Source organism: Bos indicus x Bos taurus, chromosome 21, assembly GCF_003369695.1.
Source record: "Bos indicus x Bos taurus breed Angus x Brahman F1 hybrid chromosome 21, Bos_hybrid_MaternalHap_v2.0, whole genome shotgun sequence".
Classification (NCBI taxonomy): domain Eukaryota; kingdom Metazoa; phylum Chordata; class Mammalia; order Artiodactyla; family Bovidae; genus Bos; species Bos indicus x Bos taurus.
The window spans coordinates 23131673-23151794 of NC_040096.1; the positions used below are offsets into that span (position 1 = coordinate 23131673).

At 42.6% G+C, this 20122-nt stretch overlaps 1 protein-coding gene across 1 annotated transcript; it reads left to right on the top strand.

Moving 5' to 3' along the window:
* The first annotated feature begins 18 nt into the window (after positions 1 to 18).
* WHAMM (WAS protein homolog associated with actin, golgi membranes and microtubules) lies at positions 19 to 17856 on the top strand. The gene is given in 11 exon segments (XM_027522106.1): positions 19 to 741; positions 3327 to 3500; positions 4236 to 4386; positions 6210 to 6379; positions 7545 to 7710; positions 10288 to 10475; positions 11719 to 11805; positions 12047 to 12109; positions 12111 to 12143; positions 14383 to 14854; positions 17082 to 17856. Coding segments are annotated over 11 exon segments (2415 nt in total). The 5' UTR covers positions 19 to 132; the 3' UTR covers positions 17384 to 17856.
* Positions 17857 to 20122: the final 2266 nt, after the last annotated feature.

The window sequence follows — 20122 nt, forward strand, 5'->3', positions numbered from 1 at the left end:
GCGGTGGTTGGGGTGCTGACGCCGATTCCAGTTCAGCGAAAAATGACGCCGTCCGGACTGTGCAGCGGCTTCTGGTGCGAGGAGACCAGGCTCGGGAGAGCCGAGCCCTCCGGGCGCTGACCGCTGGCGGCCATGGAGGACGAGCAGCCCGACAGCTTGGAGGGCTGGGTACCGGTCCGCGAGGACCTCTTCGCTGAGCCCGAGCGGCACCAGCTGCGCTTCCTGGTGGCCTGGAATGATGTGGAGGGCAAGTTCGCCGTGACTTGTCACGACCGCACGGCGCAGCGGCGGCGGTGGCGCGAAGGGAGCCAGGCGGGGCCCGAACCCGCGCCCGAGCCCGAGGCTGCCGCGCCCCCGCCCAGTTGGGCGGGCCTGCTCTCGGCCGCCGGGCTCCGCGGCGCGCACCGTCAGCTGGCAGCGCTGTGGCCGCCGCTCGAGCCCTGCTTCCCGCGGTTGCCGCCGGAGCTAGACGTGGGCGGCGGCGGGGCCTGGGGCCTGGGGCTTGGGCTGTGGACGCTGGTGTGGCCGGCGCCCACGGGCCCGGGCGAGGCAGCGCTGCAGGAGCTGTGCAGGCAGCTGGAACGCTACCTCGGCCAGGCGGCCGACGGCTGCGGCGGCGCGGCCGTGCGCGACGCGCTCTTCCCCGGCCAGCGCTGCGCGGCCGACTGCGAGAGCACGCGAGAATTCCGGGAGCGAGCCCTGCGCGCGCGGCGCGACGAGGCGAGCGCGCGGCTGCGCCAGGTACGCTCCCGCCGGGCCCACGCAGGTCCTTTACGTGTTCCTTTGCCTGGGGAGGGACGAGTGCGAGAGTGGGGTCTTCCCGTTATCTGCGTGATGCGCGGAAGGGGCGCGCAGCCTCGCAGGTGCATCACCTGTCGGACAGCAGCGAGGGGACTTCCCGAGGAACCCGCACGGGGCCTGGCGAGAGGACTGAGTTAAAGTTTTATTCGCAGTTAAGAGCCAGAGTAGGCTCTTTAACCTTTCCCCTGGAGTTATTGGCGGAGCAGGCTGTTGTGACCGGAAATGCCAGAGAATACTGAAAGAGAAACTAGAAACATCCTATGAGTGTAGGAAGTGGTAACAAGGACTGAATGTAAACAAAAGCAGGTTCCCGTGTATGAGGGGAAGCCCCATAAGGGAGACAAGATGTGTTAGAGGATGAAGGAGCTTCTAGAACCCAGGCTTTTGAGGTAAGAAAGACTTGGTGAGATTTCCTTGCTGGTCCAAGGAAAGGACTCCCCTTTGCACTGCGAGGGGGCTCTGGCTTCCAAGACCCCGCATGCGCAGTGTGGCCAACAAAACAAAATAGACTTGGTCCAGTGGAAAGCCTATAGGTTACGAGCTGTATTCATCAGTTTGGAACAGCAGCAATAGGAAAGCAGTTTTAAGCTTGAAAGAGGTTGTTAGAGTGATTGAACGGTTCATTTTTTGAGCGCTAAGTTTACAGAACTGAAGAGGGTTCAAAAAAGGGTTTAAGAGGAAAACATGGCTCATATATCCACAACGAATTGACTATTCCTAAGTCAAGACTGAGTTCTCTGTGCTACACCCGGACATGCCTCTTGCCTGCCCTTTCTATTTATTGTTTTAGTCGCTAAGTCGTGTCTGACCCCATAGACTGCAGCCCACCAGGCTCCCCTGTCCCTGGGATTCTCCAGGCAAGAACACTGGAGTGGGTTGCCATTTCTTTCTCACTTTAGGTCGTTCTTAATGAGAATGATTTTTCTCTGCATTCATTTGAGGAAGGGGAGGTGTAAGAACAATTTAGCCACATTCCAAAATCTTATATTCTCTCAAGCTAAATATAGAATGAGCTTTTTATACACCCACTTCTCATAGGTTTATTTCACTTGATAATGAGGAAACCACAGGGCAGTTTCAGGCTAGTTGGCCTTAGATCTTCAGCTTTATCATGTTGAATCACTTATTTTTCAGACACCTGGTTTCTCATAGAGAGAAGTGGTTTTCCCCTAAACTAACATATGTTACTGTTGTAAAAGTTATATACACTTGATCAAAGTTTGAGTTCATTCAGAGGTATTATGGCACTAGTATAGTTCATACTGTTAAGCTAGCTGTTGACACTGGTATAGTTCACCTGGAACATGTGGGTGGGGTGAAGGCTTAAATATGAAATACACTGCATCCATGGAAGAGCATGTAATAATTTTAGTACTCAGCTCATATTTAGAACAGGAAAGCAATTGATTCTAGAATTAGACCAATTACTAACATTGCTAGAATACAGAAAGTGAAACTGAATGTTTTGAAGTCTGAATAGTCTTAAGAAATAAGGCTGAAAAACATCATTGTCTTAAGTTTACTTTTTCACGTGTTTTAATTTTCTTGAGGGAAACTTTTGCTTTTTTTTGAGGGGGGGCATAATCCTACTGTTATCACCTGGATAAAATGACTACTGAACATAGATCACTTTATCCTTAACAGAGGGAAGGAAATAGAAGAATTTAAGGATATACTGACCGAGGGGTTGGGGTGCGGAGTTTATACTATTAATTGATTTTATTTCTCTTCTCCTGGGCAGTAAATTAGTTTCTTACCAAATGAGTTTTTCTAGATTATAAGTGTTCGATTTATTTCTTGCCCTGCCTCAGAAGCATTCTTCAGAGGCTACAGCCCCATTTGTGATGCTGTGAATGAGTCTACTCTGCTGGGGAATTGGTGGGAATACTAACCTGGGGGAATTAAGAGTCAACATGCTGGAGAAGTACTTGGAATCATCTGTATGTCCTTATGAGTTTGTCTGTTTGTTTTTGTTTGTTTTGATTGCATCACACGGCATGTAGGGTCTTAGTTCCCTGATCAGAGATTGAACCTATGCCACCTGCAGTGGAAATGCAGTCTTAACCACTGGATCACCAGAGAAGTCCCTTAGCAGTTTTAAAAAAGGAGTGCATTCTCACAATACCTTTATGGTCAAAAAAGTGATGGAAAAATATCCTCTCTCAGGCCCTTTTCTCTGAGTCCTTAGTACATGTACTACATACTTAGGACATAAATTTTCAACTCTACATCCTCCTCTATTTCCCATTTATTATTATAAAAGTGCCCAGATTACAGAACCGGTCTTCAAAAGCACAGTGCTGAATAAATGATTACAATAATAATATTTCTACTATGGATGTACCATGATTTATTTAACCATTCTTACTGGGCATTTTGGTTGGAGGACAATAGCATTTTCATGTTTAATCAGCATTTTAAATTGATGTGTTAATGTTAGGAACATTCAGGTTTCTTTAGCTCTGTTGGTTTGGTATGATCTTATCCTGTCCATACTTGAACTTTATTTACATTTTGCCTTCTAGTTGCTTCAAGGGCATGAAAAAGCCAACACCATGGTAGCATTAATGAATGTGTATCGAGAGGAAGATGAAGCGTACCAGGAATTAGTTACTGCGACAACCATGTTCTTTCAATATTTACTGCAGCCATTCAGGGACATGCGAGAACTTGCAACTTCATGTAAGCTTGCTATTTTGGTACGTTTTATGTTTTTACTTTATCAGATTTACTGTTTATGACATACTGTTTCTTTAGTTGCATTTATGATTCAATCTGTGTTTCCACTTTGGGTTCACCCTGTGTTTTGATAATATTGTAGATACATCGAATTTATTTTTTAAATTGATTTAAAGATGAAGACATTTAAAAAATGTATTTATTTATTTTTGGCTGTGCTGGGCCACGCGTGGACTTTCTCTAGTTGAGGTGAGCGGGGACTACTCTCCAGTTGTGGTGTGTGGGCTTCTCTTGTGGCTTGTGGGCTCCAGAGCATAGACGAGGTAGTTGTGATGCATGGGCTTAGTTGCCCCATAGCATGTGGGATCTTCTCAGACCAGGGATAAAACCAGTGTCCCTGGGATTGGCAGGTGAGCCACTGGACCACCAGGGGTCTCCAAACAATATATATTATTATTAACAGAGAAACACAGCTTGACAGTATTCCCTTCTAGAAAAAGTTATTTGAGTAGTACAAAGTAAAGTAGGGTATTTTTTCCTTTATGCTCCAGAGTATCCCTTTGTCTTCCAGAGAATGCTGCACTTAGAGCCTTATTTATACTCAGTAAGGAACTGATGAGTGAATGAAATTTAATTGACTAAGTAGTAGTAATAAAAGTAGTTTAAATAATCCACATGACCAGTTTCCTTTTGATTTTCTAATGGTTCTACATGATCTTCTCTCTTACTGATACAACTTTCCCTTCTTTCTGTAGAAGTCCTTGGATGAAGATGATCTAGGTCCTAAAAGGATAGTTGCCCTGCAGAAGGAAGCCCAAGAATGGACCAGACAGGCTGAAGAAGCTATAGTCTCTATTCAAGATATTACAGTGAATTATTTTGAAAAAACGGTAGAAGCATTAGCAGGTAATAATGTTAAAATGCTATACTAAGATACATGTAATTTTCTTTGTACTCAGAAAACACTTGAGTGCCTTTTAAGCACCAGATTCTGTATTTTCTAGGTACTGAGGATTCACTATAAGGATAAGCATAGACACTGTAAAGTCACATGAGGGAAGAGAAATCTTTATTATATATTCATTCAAACACATGGAAAATGGCAGTGGCAACAAGCCATATGAGGAAGAGAAACATGGGGTGCTGAGAGCCTAGGAGAGAAAATGAGGCTCAGTCAGAGTGGTCACAGAAGGCCTCTGAGAAGTGGCATTTGCCCTCCTATCTGAAGGCTAAATGGGAGTGGAGAGAGCAGAAAATTGATGGGACGGTGTTCAGGCAGGAGTAGCGTTTACGAAGGCCCTCTGGTCTGAGGGAGCTTGACAAGTATCATGAAGCCATGGGCTGGAGCGCAGCACGGACACACCTCATCTCACTGCTCATTTCGTGGTGCTGTACCTTACCCCACTTCACAGATAGTATGATTTTTACAGATTGAAGGTTTGTGATAGTCCTACACTGAGCAAGTCTGTTATAAAATAGCAAGTGCTGGGACCTCCGTGGTGCTCCAGTGGTTAAGATTCTGTGCTGCCGTTGCAGGGGCGTGTGCAGGTTCAATTCCTGGTTGGGGAACTAAGATCTCACATGCCATGTGGTGCAATCAAAAGATAAAAATAAATAAATTTTAAGAATAGCAACTACTGTTTTTCCTACAGCATTTGCCCCATTTTGTGTCTCTGTCAGTCACATTTTGGTAATTTTCAAACTTTTACATTTTGTTATGGTGATCTGTGATGAGTGATATTTGATGTTCTTATGCCAAAAAGATTACAGCTCGAAGCTCAGATGATGGTTAGCACTTTTTAGTAATAAAGTATTTTTAAATTAAGGTTTGTACATTTTTTTTAAAGACATAAGGCTCCTGCACACTTACTAGACCATAGTACAGTGTAAACATAACTTTTGTATGCAGTGGGAGACAAGAAATCCGACTTGCTTATTGTGGTATTCACTTTACTGTGTTGGTTGGGAACTGAACCTGAACTACCTCTGTGGTCTGCCTGAACAGAGAATGTGGTGTGAGAGAATGCTGGCAGACAGGCAGGGACAAGACCAGATGGTCCTGTAGGCTGGGTGAAGTACTTTTTGTTTATTGTTTTTTTTTGGCCATATCACTGAGGTGGAAGTGCAGAGTCTTAACCACTAGACTGGTAGGGAAGTCCCTAGGTTGAGGTACTTTTATCTAATCTTCAGTCATTGTTGATAGTAGTTGCAAATAGCAACAACTTATTATCTATCAGTTTGTTAAATTATAGTACATTCATAAAGTGGAATACTATGTAGCTATTAAGCATGATTCTCTATAACAATTTTTATGAATAGCAAAAATTCTGTGATACAGTAAGTGAAATAAACAAGATATAAAGCAGAATGATATCCTGGGTGCGGGGAGGGGGGTTGGTGGTTTGTTTTGGTCAAACTGTATCTTCCTATTAGTCTAGTTAGACACAGAAACAGCCCAGAAGTATTTGCACCAAGATGTAAGAAGCAATTGTTTTAAGTATGTGAGATTCATGATTTTCTTTTTTTAAATGAATTTATCTAAAATTTTATACTAAATAACCATGTATTATTTTTGTGACAATAAAAAAATCACCAAAATACAAGTTTTCTTTTAAAAGGGATGTTTTGCAGGTAACATAGAAGGCAATAAACAGAATTCATTCAGGAAAAGTTTCTGTTTTTATTATGAGTTGTACTTAAGTTTTATTTTATTAATTACAATCCAACAGGAATGAAGAAACAGATGGCGCAGGATGAGAAGAGATTCGGCCAGGCTGCCTGGGCCACAGCAACTCCCAGGTTGGAAAAACTCAAGCTGATGTTAGCCCGGGAGGCTCTACAACTCATGAGAGCCAAAGAGCTGTGTTTAAATCACAGAAGAGCTGAAATTCGGGGCAAGGTAAGACAAACATAAGTGAAGCTTTGTTTTACAAATACACTTATTTTAGGTAGCATCCTTGCTCACTTGTTCCAACACCATCTTTTTTATCTTAAAAAAATTTTTTTTATTTAAAAAATTGTTTGTAAGTTTCACCATTTTATTTATTTATTGGGTTGTACCGGGTCTTAGTTGTGGTTCACGGGATCTCTGATCTTCCTTGAGGCATGTAGGATCTTTATTTACAGCATGGGAACTCTTAGCTGTGGCATGTGGGATCTAGTTCCCTGAGCAGGGATTGAATGCAGGCTCTCTGCATTGCAAGCAGAGTCTTTGCCACTGGACCACAAGGGCAGTCCCCAGTACCATCTTCTTTTGTTACTGTCCAGTCACTAAGTCGTTCCAACTCTTTGCAACCCCATGGACTGCAGCACACCTAGCTTCCCTGTCGTTCGTCATCTTCTGGAGTTTGCTTAACTCATGTCCACTGAAGTGGGTGATGCCATCCGACCGTCTCATCCTCTGTCACCCCCTCCTCTTCCTGCCCTCAACCTTTCCCAGCATCAGGGTCTTTTCAGAATTTAGAGACTGGAAGTTTGGCCGTGAAGTTTAGTTAAAATGTTTTTGAAATATTATATTGTCGCAGTCACTTGATCACATTGACCTCAGAACCAAAGTAGGTGATATACTTGAAAATCAGTCAAGCCATGTTTTCAGCACAATTTTAGAATAATCAAAGAGGTGCTTCGTCTTAGGAGCATAGTCAATTTTATTTCCTATAACATTATGACTTTAAAGCAGAAAACATCTGTGAATACTTCATTGCCATTTATTTTCTCAAAACCTAAATGTTTTCATATGTTTCAGAGATAAGGTAAAGTATTTGTGATCAACGCTGAAGAAGGCATTTTTATCCCACTAAGTGAAATGGAAAAGTGTCTCTTCTCTTTGCTTTTTTCATATTTCATACTGAGCAGAGAAGGAATGGCAACCCACTCCAGTATTCTTGTCTGGAGAATCCAGGGACAAGGAGCCTCCCAGGCTACAGTCCATGGGATCCCAAAGAGTTGAACACAGTTGAGCAACTAATACTTTCACCGAATAGAAAATAACTCAGATGCTTGTAAAGTTTGCTTTTAATGTCCTAATTATTTTAACTTGCTCTTATCTTTTTCATGAAAACAAGATGGAAGATCTTCCAGAACAAGAAAAAAAAATAAACATTGTAGATGACTTAGAAATACAATATTATGAAGTTCAATTAGAATTATACGAGGTTAAATTTGAGATATTAAAATATGAAGAAATACTGCTTGTTACACAGTTGGACTCCATTAAAAGACTTATAAAAGGTAAAATTTATATTTCAATGTATATCTTGGTATGTTTAAATTACACATTCAAGGAAATACAGACCATATTATCAATTATTTCTTGTATATTGTATACTGAAATTTTCTAATACAGTTTCCCTTCAGTATTTTTGTTACTGAAATAATATGTTCATTGGTAAACACACAGCAAAACAAAGGGAAACTGTTATTACTCCAGTTCCATCATCTAGAGATACTTTGTAGACTCTGTAGTTTGTAGCCTTTTTTATATGCTAATGTTTAGAAATATCTATCAATTTCTTAAACCGAAACTGCATATTCTGTTCGGTAACCTCTTTTTCATTTAATGTATAATAGTCATCTTTCCATTTCAAAAGGTTATAAAATCATCAAAAATTTTAATGGCTTCATAGTATTCCATTAAATAGATATACTGGGATATCCGCTTTTCACTGTTGTGAACAATGTAGTGAAGAACCTTCCTTTACATATGTCTCTGTGTATAGGACATTCTTTCCTCGGGATAAATTTCTAAAGACGGAATCAGGTCAAGAACAATGTACGTTTTACATTTTGACACTTAATTGTTAAAACAACACTATAACAATCATTTGATATCCATTTTCCCAAACCACTATTATTTTCTAATTTCTAAATTTCATTCTACTTAATGATGCTCCTATCAGCTGATGATGAAAATGTTTCCCTGTACTTATTCATTTAAATTCTTTGCCTGGGTGATGGGGAAAAAAATGGCATCTTCTACTTTTCGTTTATTTCATTCACAAGTGATGTTGAACTCAATTTTGTATGTTTACTGGTCATTTGTTTTTATTTACTGCCTATTTATGGTCTTTGCCCATTTTTCTTTGGAATATTCCCTTTCTGTATTAGAGATGTTACTTTATTATCTGTCATATGTTGCAAATCATTGCTCTGTCATTTGCTTTTTCGGAATATTTAATCTTTATGAAGTCACCTGTCTCAGTCTTTCTGCTTTGGTGTTGTAAGTCCTTTATCCCAAAATTACACAGGTATTTACTTTTGTTTTTAGTATTTGTATGATTTTGCTTTTAAAAACATGTGGCTCTTTAATCCAGGTGAAGTTTATTTTGATGTGGGTAGCAATCTAAACTTTCCCCTCCGAATCCTTAGCAGTCCCACCCACTGATTTTAAAAACATTTCCCCTGTTGCTTTGACTTGTCACCTGTCCCATATCCAGGATTATCGTACTTGTTTTGATCTATTTATGAACTGTTATTTTCTTTCACTGATTTGTGAATGGCTCCTGGTAGCTGGTACCATGCTGTTCCTATTATTATGTAAAGCAAATCCTTCCCTCATTAATCTACTTTTCCAAAAATTTTCTGACTCCTTATCACTCCTTTATTCTTCCAGATGAACTTTAGAATCATTTTGACAAGCTCAAAACAAAAAACCCAAAAAACTCGGAATTTTTATTGGGACTGCAGTTAACATTAGAGATTAATTTGGGAAGAATTATCGTCTTTTCAGTTTTGAATCTTCCCATCCAAGAACATGGTATGTCTCTCCATTTACTCCAGTCTGTTTTTTTCCCTAAAGTTCCTCCAAGTTTAGTTATTTTCTTCATATAGATCCTGAACATTTAATTTAATCCTAGGTATTCAAAAACTTTAGCTTCACGTTATAAGCACTTTACATATTTAGGAAGAAGTTCTGTTAGAAAAAGGTTAATCTGGAAGGATCCATGCCAAACTATTCATATTTTCATCTGGGAATAAAAGGACAAAGATTTGGTGAGGAAAGAGGAAAATTTTACTTTCTATTTTTATGTACTTCTGTAGGACTTGAGTTTGTTACAGTCAGCATGTATTTTTAAAAAATCAGTACGTAATTAAGATTAAATATCATTAAGGTACCTTAATGACATACTGCTGGTAGAACATATGTTCCCTTTCTCGAGGAGGGTGATTTGACAACAGTGATCAGGAGTCTTAAATATTCATCTGCAAAGGAAGTAATAAAAAATGTATACAAAGATTTATATTCAAAGATGTTCATCACAGTGGAAATGATACTAATGGAACATTGTGACATTCTAAGAACAGAGAGTGCTTAAATTCGAGAATACTGTGTTGCCATTAAAACTGTATTTCTATCACATGGAAAAGTTTCTCTAATTATCTTTATTGATACATGTAACTATGTAAGTTGCATGTGTGTGTGTATACACAGACACATATATATACCTGTGAATTGTAAGAACCTTTAACTATCCTTACATTAAAAAAAGTATGCATGGGCTTCCTGGTGGCTCAGTGGTAAAGAATCCCACCTGTCAATGCAGGAGACACAGGTTCGATCCCTGATCTGAGAAGATGCCTCAGAGCAACTAAACCTGTGCACCACAACTGCTGAGCCTGAGTGCCCTAGAGCCTGTGCTCTGCAAAGAGAAACCACTGCAATGAGAAGCCCGTGCACTGCAACTAGAGAGTAGCCCCACTCTCTGCAACTAGAAAAAGCCTGTGCAGAGGACCCAGCGCAGCCAAAAGAGAAAAAAGTATGCATTATTTTTAATAAAATGTTTTTAAAAATCATTAATATGCTTCTAGATAAACAGGATGAAGTGATCTACTACGACCCGTGTGAAAGCCCAGAGGAACTTACGGTCATGGATGGTGTGATGGGGCTACAGGAAGGGAAGCAGCTGGAGGTGGGGGTGCTCAGCCGGCAGTGCCAGCAGCTGGAGTCAAAGCGGGGCAGCATCTGTGCCAGGAGAGCCCGTCTCAGGAACAGAAAGGTGGGTGTGCCCGGGCGGCCTTCTTGTCTCACAGCTTTGGGGGATTTCTTCTTTTACAAAAGATAGGTTCGAAAATAAGGCTTTTATGAATGATTCATTTTATGTGTGTTTAATGTAGATATCAGTGGCTACAATTAAAATACACTACAGTTTTTTTTTTTCCTTAAAAAGATTCTTTTTTCCTTTTGGATTTAACCATCTTTAGATTTTAATTAAGTCTTTCAACAACTATTGATTGAATGTCTATGACATACATAGGCATTTTAAAAAATCACAGTAGGTAGAAACTTCTAAGAAGCTATAATAAATGATAACATTAATTTTATTTTAAATTGATTATAAAATGTCAATCAGACAATATTCGGCTTATTTCAGTCCTTATAATTGGTGAGTGATTTTTTTCCTAATTTTTAAAAACTCTGTGATTACATAAAAAGGTAACATACTAAGAAGGGGTAAGCATACTTGAGATACAGTTTTTTTTTAAGTTATTTATTTACTTATTTTCGGTCGCACTGAGTCTTCATTGCTGAGTGGGCTTCCCCTAGTTGTGGTGAGTGGGGCTTCTCTTGTTGTGGAGCACAGACTCTCGAGCACAGGCACAGTAGCTGTGGTGTTCGGGCCTAGTTCCCCTGTGGCATGTGGGATCTTCCGGGACCAGGGACTGAACTGGTGTCCCTTGTGTTGGGAAGCAGACTCTTAACCACTGGACCACCAGGGAATTCCCAGATGATATAGTTTTTAATATAATTGTTCAGATATTATAGATTGGATGTGTTATGTAGGTATGTTTGGAAAGTAGCTTGGATGTGTTATATAGGTATGTTTGGAAATATTTAGAACATTAGGGGGAAATGTGTTTATAACAATTGCACTGAAACAGATCCTTAGGACACTTCCCACTTAAGGATGTGGGGCTCCTGTATGTCCTCTCATTTCTGCTTGGATGGAAGACTTGCTTTTTCATCTCTCAAAGCACTGCATCCCAGCCATGACGTTCCTGACCAGGAACAAGGGATTTCCGTAAGCAGCCAATCAGCCCATGTCATGTGACTGAGGAGGAGGCAGATGTACTGAATCACACCGTAACTCCTATTAATAAATGCCTTATACTACAGCCCAAATGCAGTGCTTTTTTTCTTTCAACCTTTTATGCCACCCCATGGTAATATTAAAAGCCATGCAGTGTTCAATTTATAACCAAGTTAAAAAACAGATCAGTGAAATTACATTATTCCCCTAGGATCAATGCAAAGAAAATCATCGACTCAGATTGCAACAGGCTGAAGAAAGAATAAAATATTCTCATCAGCACCACAGTGTTCAGAGGGTGAGTGGTCGAAGAAAAATGTTTTATGTTTGCATAATGTGACCCATGGGCTTCAGTTTGTGCAAAGTGGAGCCCACTGCCTGATCAGCCTGGATCCTGAGGGCCTGGTGCAGTGTGGCCCTGCAGCCGGGGTTGGGGTGGTGGTATGGACATGGCAGTGGGCGGGGGGTGGCAAGAATGTTAGGTTACAGTCTCTCAAGACTTTTGGGAAGCTTACAGATATGTGTTTGTCTAAATATAGAAAAGAGACAAGAAAAAAGAGGAGGAACAAAAGAAAAGAGAATGGATAAACCAAGAACGCCAAAAAAACCCTCCAACGATTAAGAGCATTTAAAGAGGTGAGTTCTATAAATCCTCGCTTCTCCTGTGTTTTCTGGGAAAATAAATGAAGATCACCTACCCGAGGAGAAAAATATGAAGTATTAGGGAGAGATGATTTGGGACCTAAAATGTTCCCCAAATGCCATGATTTGTAGTCTATAAATAAAAAACAAAAGTATTAGAAATATCAAGATGTTTTTGACCTTGCCACTCACCCTGCTGTTAACTGGCAGGGAAAACCAAAAATAGTTAAATTGCCCTCAGCTCTAGCTGGCTTTTCCTCATTTATAATAAAGAAGGCTTTAAAATTTGGTCGAGGAAACATTGTGACATTAGTTAAGTGACCTGTTAAAAGTGAACAGGTTTAAGAGACAGGGAGAACAAACGTGGATACCAAGGGGGTGTGGGAAGAACTGGGAGATTGGGACTGACATATATACACTATTGATACTATATATAAGATAGATAACTCACGAGAAACTGCCGTATAGCACAGTGAACTCCTCTGAGTGCTCTGTGGTGACCAAAATGGGGAGGAAATCCAAAAAAGATGGGATATATGTATATGTAAAGCCGATTCACTTTGCAGTTAGCAGAAACTTAACATTGTAAAGCAACTATACTCCCGATAAATTCTTTTCTTCAAAAGTGAATAGGTTTTTTTTTTTTTTTTAAAGTAAATAGATACTTAAATATTAAACTTGTTGAACATAAAGTGTAAACCTGTTCTCGTCATATACCCTCATAATGACCCAAAATAGAAAACCACCCACTCCCAGACATAAGTCTGGGATGAGGTACTGAAGATGCATGGTGCAATACCAACAAGAAAAACAGGGGCCACCAGAGTGAATACATCATATTTTACAACTTCATCTTCTCTCTTTTTTGATTTTGACTGCACTGTGTCTTTGCTGTGGTGAGTCGACCTCTCTAGTTGCCATGCGTGGGCTTAGTTGCCCCAGGCATGTGGGATCTTAGTTCCTAGACTAGGGATCAAATCCACGTTCCCTGCATTGGAAGGTGGATTCTTAACCGCAGGACCACCAGGGAAGTCCCTGATACACTTTCTACTCTGATCCCTGCTGTATAGCACGCACTGTGCTAGGCATTTACATTCATGCTCATTATCTTTTTTTTTTTAAAGCAGCTTTATTCATGGACGTTGCACACTATACAATTCTTCCATTTAAAGGTTTTATTATATTCACAGAGTTGTGTAGCCATCACTACAATCAGTCTGGAACATCTTTACTGTTCCCCAAAGAAATCTCATATCCAGTAGCCATCATTCCCTGCTCCCTCCCTGGGTCTGGGCAACTATTAATCTGCTTTCTGTCTCTATGGATTTACCTACGGTGGACATTTCATATAAGTGGTCCTTTACGGTCAGTGGTCTCTCAGCGTAATGTTTTCAAAGCTCATCCATATTCCAGAGGGTACTGATGAGCACAGCAGAGTCACTGTGCAGGAGGGGATTCAAGGGATCCAAGTCCAGCTCCATGACCCTGAACTAGTCAGAGCCCTGATTTTCACATTGACATGGTATGAAGGTGAAAGAATCCACCAACAAACTGGAACAAGTTGACCTTAAATTGGTGAAAGTTGCAGTTTTTTTGGTCCATGGAGGTGTACACCCCTCAAGATTAGTTCTTTGTAAGGTGAGGTTTTTCTTTAGCAAATATACCTGTGAGAGTACAACTTCTTTAATTAATATTTTTAAATTATAAAATTTACTCGAAGTCTAAACATTAGAGAAACATCTGTAATACCTGTTTTAACTGTCACTTGGAGGTCCACACTGCTGGTATTTGTCATAGATCTGTTTTTACATGGTTATGCATTGCACACCATATCATCTGCATTTTTTTAAAAGATGTTTCACAAACTTTGTACTATTTATGATTTTTCATGGCTGCCTGATATGTTAAACTCACCATAATTTTTTCAACTAACTGTCTTTTGTTTGTATTTGTTTTCTGATCTTTCATACTAAAAATATGATGAGTGTTTTCATCTGTATGTATCCTTTCATATCTTTATTACAGAGAAAAGTATTATATGAAAGCATACAAATGTTTGTTCCTCAATATATAGATTTAGTAGCAAGGGTGGCTGTGCAAAGTGAGAAGCAGCCGCTTTGTGAATTAGAATGATCTACACAAAGAAAGTCTTTGGGTTTCCTTTATAGAAAGCTCTAGCATTTTGATGGTTTGTGATCGTAGCCAGTTTCTCAGAATGGTTTTTCATTTTCAGAGATGTCCAGGCCAGCCTGTCCTAAAGAGCTCTCGCTCACAACCTGTGACTCCAGACCTGCCGAATGGACTACCCAAGCAGACACCCCCACCGACTTCTCAGATGACAGCCGTGATCCATCCATCCTCTAGGAAAACCAGAAGTGCTCCCTTGTCTGAAGTCAGTACTGTGAAAACCCCTGAGCGTGAAGACTGTGCTGGAGACAGCCCTGTCCCGACTTTGGTTTCAACTGGTGACCAAACACATTCCACGTCAAGTGAGGAACTGCTGCCGCCGCCGCTGCCTCCGCCTCCCCCGCCACCTCCTCCCCCACCACCACCGCCCCTCCCTGCTCAGCCCTTTTCTTCTCAACCTGCAAATCATCGGAATTTACGCTTCGGGACTTCAGTGAAAGATGATCAGCCACTTCCACTAGTGTGTGAATCACCCACTGAGAACCCACGTGGTCCCGCAGACAGTTTTAGTGGCCCAGGTAATCTTCCCAACTGTCCCCACTCACCCGAGGTGGTTAAGTGGTTAGAGGGTTCCAGCTTTAGCAGCCATCATCTTCAAATCAAAATCTTTTTCATAATGCTCTACAATCTTAAAATATTCTAGTATGTGTTACCTTGTCACTTTTATTGCAAAATTAGCAGAGCCTAAATCTGAGCCTAAATCGAAGAAACATCTCTATACAATTAATGGTCACATGACTTGGGATCTCTGAGGCTGTTCAAGAATCAACCCGTCTCAGGTTCTTTTTTTTTTTTTTAATTTATTTATTTGGCTGAGCCAGGACTGAGTTGCAGCAAGTGGTATCTTCTTAGTTGTAGCATACAAACTCTCAGTTGTGCCATGTGGGATTTAGTTCCCTGACCAGGGTTTGAAAGTGGGCCCCCTGCATTGGGAGCTCAGAGTCGTAGCCCCTGGACCACTAGGGAAGTCCCTTCTCAGGTTTTTAAGACATCAGTGTTTGATTTCTGCCACATGTTTCAGTGTTGCTTTGAATTAAGCTCACTGTTGCACCTGTGAGTCCTTCATGGAATTAAATTGTTACATCTTAAGCAGAATACTGGTTTGGAATTATCTTGGAGGAATTTTAGACTATGGAGGGCTGTTCTTGTAGTCTGAGTGGTGGTCAGAGAAACCTTACTGTGGAAAATCTTTGTAAAATGAAGTGGTCAAATACAAGGGGACTATGACAGATGATGGGAATTACATAACAGTTCCAACTGTGGTTCTGGTTAATGTGTATTCTGGTCATTGTGAGTTTAAGGTTTCACTGTACCTAGAACCAAGTACAAATGAAAACATCTACACTACTAAGTGGAGACCAGATGGCCCATTTCCATGGGCTTTGCTGCAACACTGTGGTAAATGAAAGTGAGAGCTCACGGGCCTGGACAAGAAATAGGACACGGCAGGTCTTTGTGGGGGTGCCTCGTTCCCGACCGGGGATTCCCTGGTGGCTCAGCGGTAAAGAATCTGTCTGCAATGTGGGAGACCTGGGTTCAATCCCTGGGTCAGGAAGGTCCCCTGGAGGAGGAAATGGCAGCCCACTCCAGTATCTTGCCTGGGAAGTTCTGTGGACTGTGGGCTGCAGTCCATGGAGTTGCAGAGTCAGATACGACTTACCTGCTGAGCACATGTGCACACGTTGTTTCCTGACCTGACTCGTAACACACCCACTGCCTCACTGCACTAAAAGCATAAGAAAGTGTGAGTTAACACCATAAAATGCCCTCGATGGTGCAAGTCTATCTTATGACTCCTAGAAGGGAAGTGGAACAAGTTATAGGTTAAGATCCAAGGTGTTTTGTTAGCCATGGCATAGCTTTTCAGTTCTGAACTAGAAATGACCTTTAAGTCTCACATGGAAGATCCCTAAATTAGTGGCCACAGTCACACCCTTCCAGCAGGTGGTAAAAGATTTTACCCACCACAGGGGGCTCAAGGTGCCAAGAGTGAAAAATAGCTTCTCCTCACCAAGGCTTTGAAACTCTGAGCTAATTTGTGTTTTGACAGCATTTCACACCCTTGAAAGTAGAGAGCACATTAAGTTACCTCAGGATAATGTAGGTGGACTTAAAACACTATATACAGACATGGCAGAACCACCTGCTCTGGGTTCACCGATTCAGGTTTTCCTTTAAGCCTTTTTGTGTGTGAAAACCCGCTCACTTCAGTGTCACAGAACAAGTAATCACTGACTAATATCCAAGACTGAAGTTGGAGAATTACGGCGGGGTACAGTCAAAAGATTTTAAGTGGGAAAGGAAATGGAGGAGATAGAATGTCAGAGCTATCGATGCACACTGGGTCGGACTAAAACACCCTAGCTGTTCATAACTATCTTCAGAGACACCTGAAAAGGTGATAACACCTGTGTCTTCAGAAACAGCCGTGCTAACCAGGAGGTATGGTGACTTTCAACTATGCCTGGGAGTTGCTATGGATTTGAAGAAGTGGTGGAAAATCAGTGGTTAAGGTAAAATATTACGATGAGACTATCCTGGATTCAAACAGGGAGCCGATACTAGCAGATAGCAGATATCCTAGAGATGCTCAGAGCATTTGTCTAATGGGATGATGACCATTTGTTTAAATCATGGCTTAACTGATGGGTGACTTGACACCTTTAACAAGTACAAAATCGTCTTGGCACTTTGGGGAGAAAGAGTATGATTCCTTGACTCCTTGCTCTGTTTACTCAATTTCAGGGTCGATGGACGAAGTGCTGGCCTCCCTAAGGCATGGCAGGGCCCCTCCCCAGAAGGTGCAGGCGCCCGCGTTGCCCCCTCCCCGAGCCTCAGTCAACGAGCACATTCTGGCTGCCATAAGGCAGGGGGTCAAACTGAAGAAGGTCCACCCTGCCCCTGGCCCGAGCCCCAGCAGTAAACCCACCAGCGACCTGGAGAAGAGCATCAAGGCAGCACTGCAGAGAATCAAGAGGGTGTCTGCTGACTCGGAGGAAGAGGGGGAGGAAGGCGATGAACAGGGCCCCCACGAGTGGGATCATTAGGCTCCTCTCCAAGGGCCCAAGGCCTGTTCTGATGCAGCGTGTGATGGGGTACTGGTAGACAGGCTGCACAACACCCCAAAAGATCAGCTAGGGCATGGTGTATGATGCTGCAGCTTTATTTAACACTGCGGCTCTTCAAGTCAGGGAAGGAAGGAGACATGTGGTGCCTCTTGCACATCTGAGAACCCACGGTGAGCACTGGTGGCATGAGAAACAGTAATCACTGTTCACCACAGATAACCTAGAATCATTCCCTTATTCTGAAAAAAGTTTACACTGCTACTGTAGAAAGCACTGCTGACCAAGCGTGTGCAGTGGTTTGCTGGGATTGAAAGGTTTGAATGTGGACATTATTTTAACAATAATCAGAGTAAATTGCTTATAAGCAAGACTTATTTTAAATATTTTAAATGAAATGTATTTCATGTATCAAGCACAATATAAACTCATGATAAAGAACTATTTATAATGCCTCTGTCACTCATGAAGAAATGAAACTGAGTATCTTAACACAGCCGTTCCTGCTTTGGCTGGGTTTAGCTGAAATCTTATTAAAAACATTGAATGTTTTTTTAAGCAAATACTAAGGGTGGGGAATAGTGTCATTCTCCTCAGGCACTCATGCTGGAATCTTTTCTCCTTCTTGCTTTGTGTTAAAGTTAGCAAAGGAGTGGGACTTTCCTGATGGTCTAGTGGCTAAGACTCGCTGCTCCCAATGCAGGTGACCCGGGATTCTGTCCCTGGTCAGGGAACTAGATCCCACATGCCACAACTAAGAGTTTGCATGCTGTAACTAAAGATCCTGCATGCTGCAACTAAGACCCAGTGAAGCCAAATAAATAAAAATAGGAAAGGGGAAGAGACCAATACAAGGCAGTCCACTCTTTTCACTAACCTCATTGCGTCACTCTCGCCATGGCAACCCTGGGTTTTCTCAGAACAAGATGAATTGACCCTCCTTGGTTTCCACAGAGTTCTTACAGACCCAAACTGTTCCTACCTACAGCTGCTTTGCTGACTCTGACGGGCCTCAGGCGGCACAGCTGGGAGAGGCTTGGGTGATTTTTCAGCAGCTACAGCCTGATCTCCGTGCGCAGCCACTGCCAGGGGTCCTACCTTCCCTGACCGTGAGTGATGCAGACCCAGATCCGGCTCCCAGGCATGAAGGTGCCTCACTCCTCTCCCTGGGCCCAGGCCCTGGTCCCCTGACACACAGGTCCCCTTTCCTTCCTGTAGGTTCCCAGCAGGGTTTAGGAGTGTGTGTTGCATAGGGCCACACTCCTGTGTAGGTAGCATCTTGCAGGCTACTTGCTGGGCTTCCGTCAAAAGCCCCAGAAGCTGGCCCAGTGGCTGTGTCCCTGGCCTCCTTCACCACCAGAGACAGGCCAACCTCAGCACAAAACTCTTCTCTAGAAAGAATTTGGTATTTTTAAAAATGGCCAAATCAGAGCTCTGTTGGACTTTGCTTGTGCTTATTTTGCAATTCAGTATTTTTAATTATTGTAATTTCAGTATTTTGAGACACGATTGAGCTTATTCAGACTTGGATAATTCTCAGAATTTGCTTTCTAAGGGCTGCCAAAAATGAGAAGCTTTTAAAAAATAATCCTTTTCAGAGAGTTCTCCAAAGAAAATTCCTCACCCAACCATCTTTAGTGCATCAAAACTTCTCTGGAACCTTCTCTCCCTCATTTTTTTCCCTTTTCCCCGCTTCTTCCAGCCAAGCTGGGAATTAAGTCCAGACTCTGGCCTCAACCCTGAATACTCATTGAAATGACTGATGCTGAAGCCGAAGCTCCAATACTTTGGCCACCTGATGCAAAGAGCCAACTCACTGGCAAAGACCCTGATGCTGGGAAAGATGGAGGGCAGGAGGAGAAGGGGGTGGCAGAGGATGAGATGGCTGTATGTCATCACCAATTCAATGGACATGAACTTGGGCAAACTCCAGGAGATGGTGAGGGACAGGGAGGCCTTGCATGCCACAGTCCATGGGGTTGCAAAGTCAAGACACGACTTGGCAACTGAACACACACACTGGCCTCAGAGGATCCAGAGTCACAGTGGGGGACAAGTAGTGTCTCCTACTGTCTGGCTTCAAACCTCCCTAGTCCACCCTCCAGAGTGCTATCAGTCAGTCTCCACCACTCCCTGTGATGTCCTTCTCTACTCTCCTACCCACACGGGTAAAGGCTGCCCCTTGGTGTGGCGTGCCAAGCCCTCAGGACCTGGCTGTTGCCCCCCACCGCCCCTTCCCCCACCACACATTTTACTCCAGCAACACCAAGCAGGTTGCCACCAGCTTCCACACGGCTCTGCTCTCTTGAGCCTCAGTGCCGGGGATATACCAGGCCTCTGCCACCTGGTCCTGGCAAATCCACACCCACCTTTCAGTCTCGACTCCACAGCATCCTCCTTTCTGAAGTCTTCCCTGGCCCCTGTAGGACCACTGCATCCTGTCCAGGACACCAGTCACAATGCCTTCCCCGTCCATAGCCCCAGCCACAAGGGCAGCCTGCGCTGGCCAGGTCTCATATCCCACGATGGGCCTTCTGGCCAAAGCTGATTCTAGGACAGCCAATCCCTAACTGGAGGCATCCTGTGGATGGTCCCAGAGTGAAGGACCATGAGCTGGGCCAATCAGACTGACTTACTCATGTGCTCTTTCATTCCCTCTCCTGCATCCGAACTGGGGAATCAAGCAGGTAGTAGTAGCAGGACCCAGAATCAAGAGGTTTT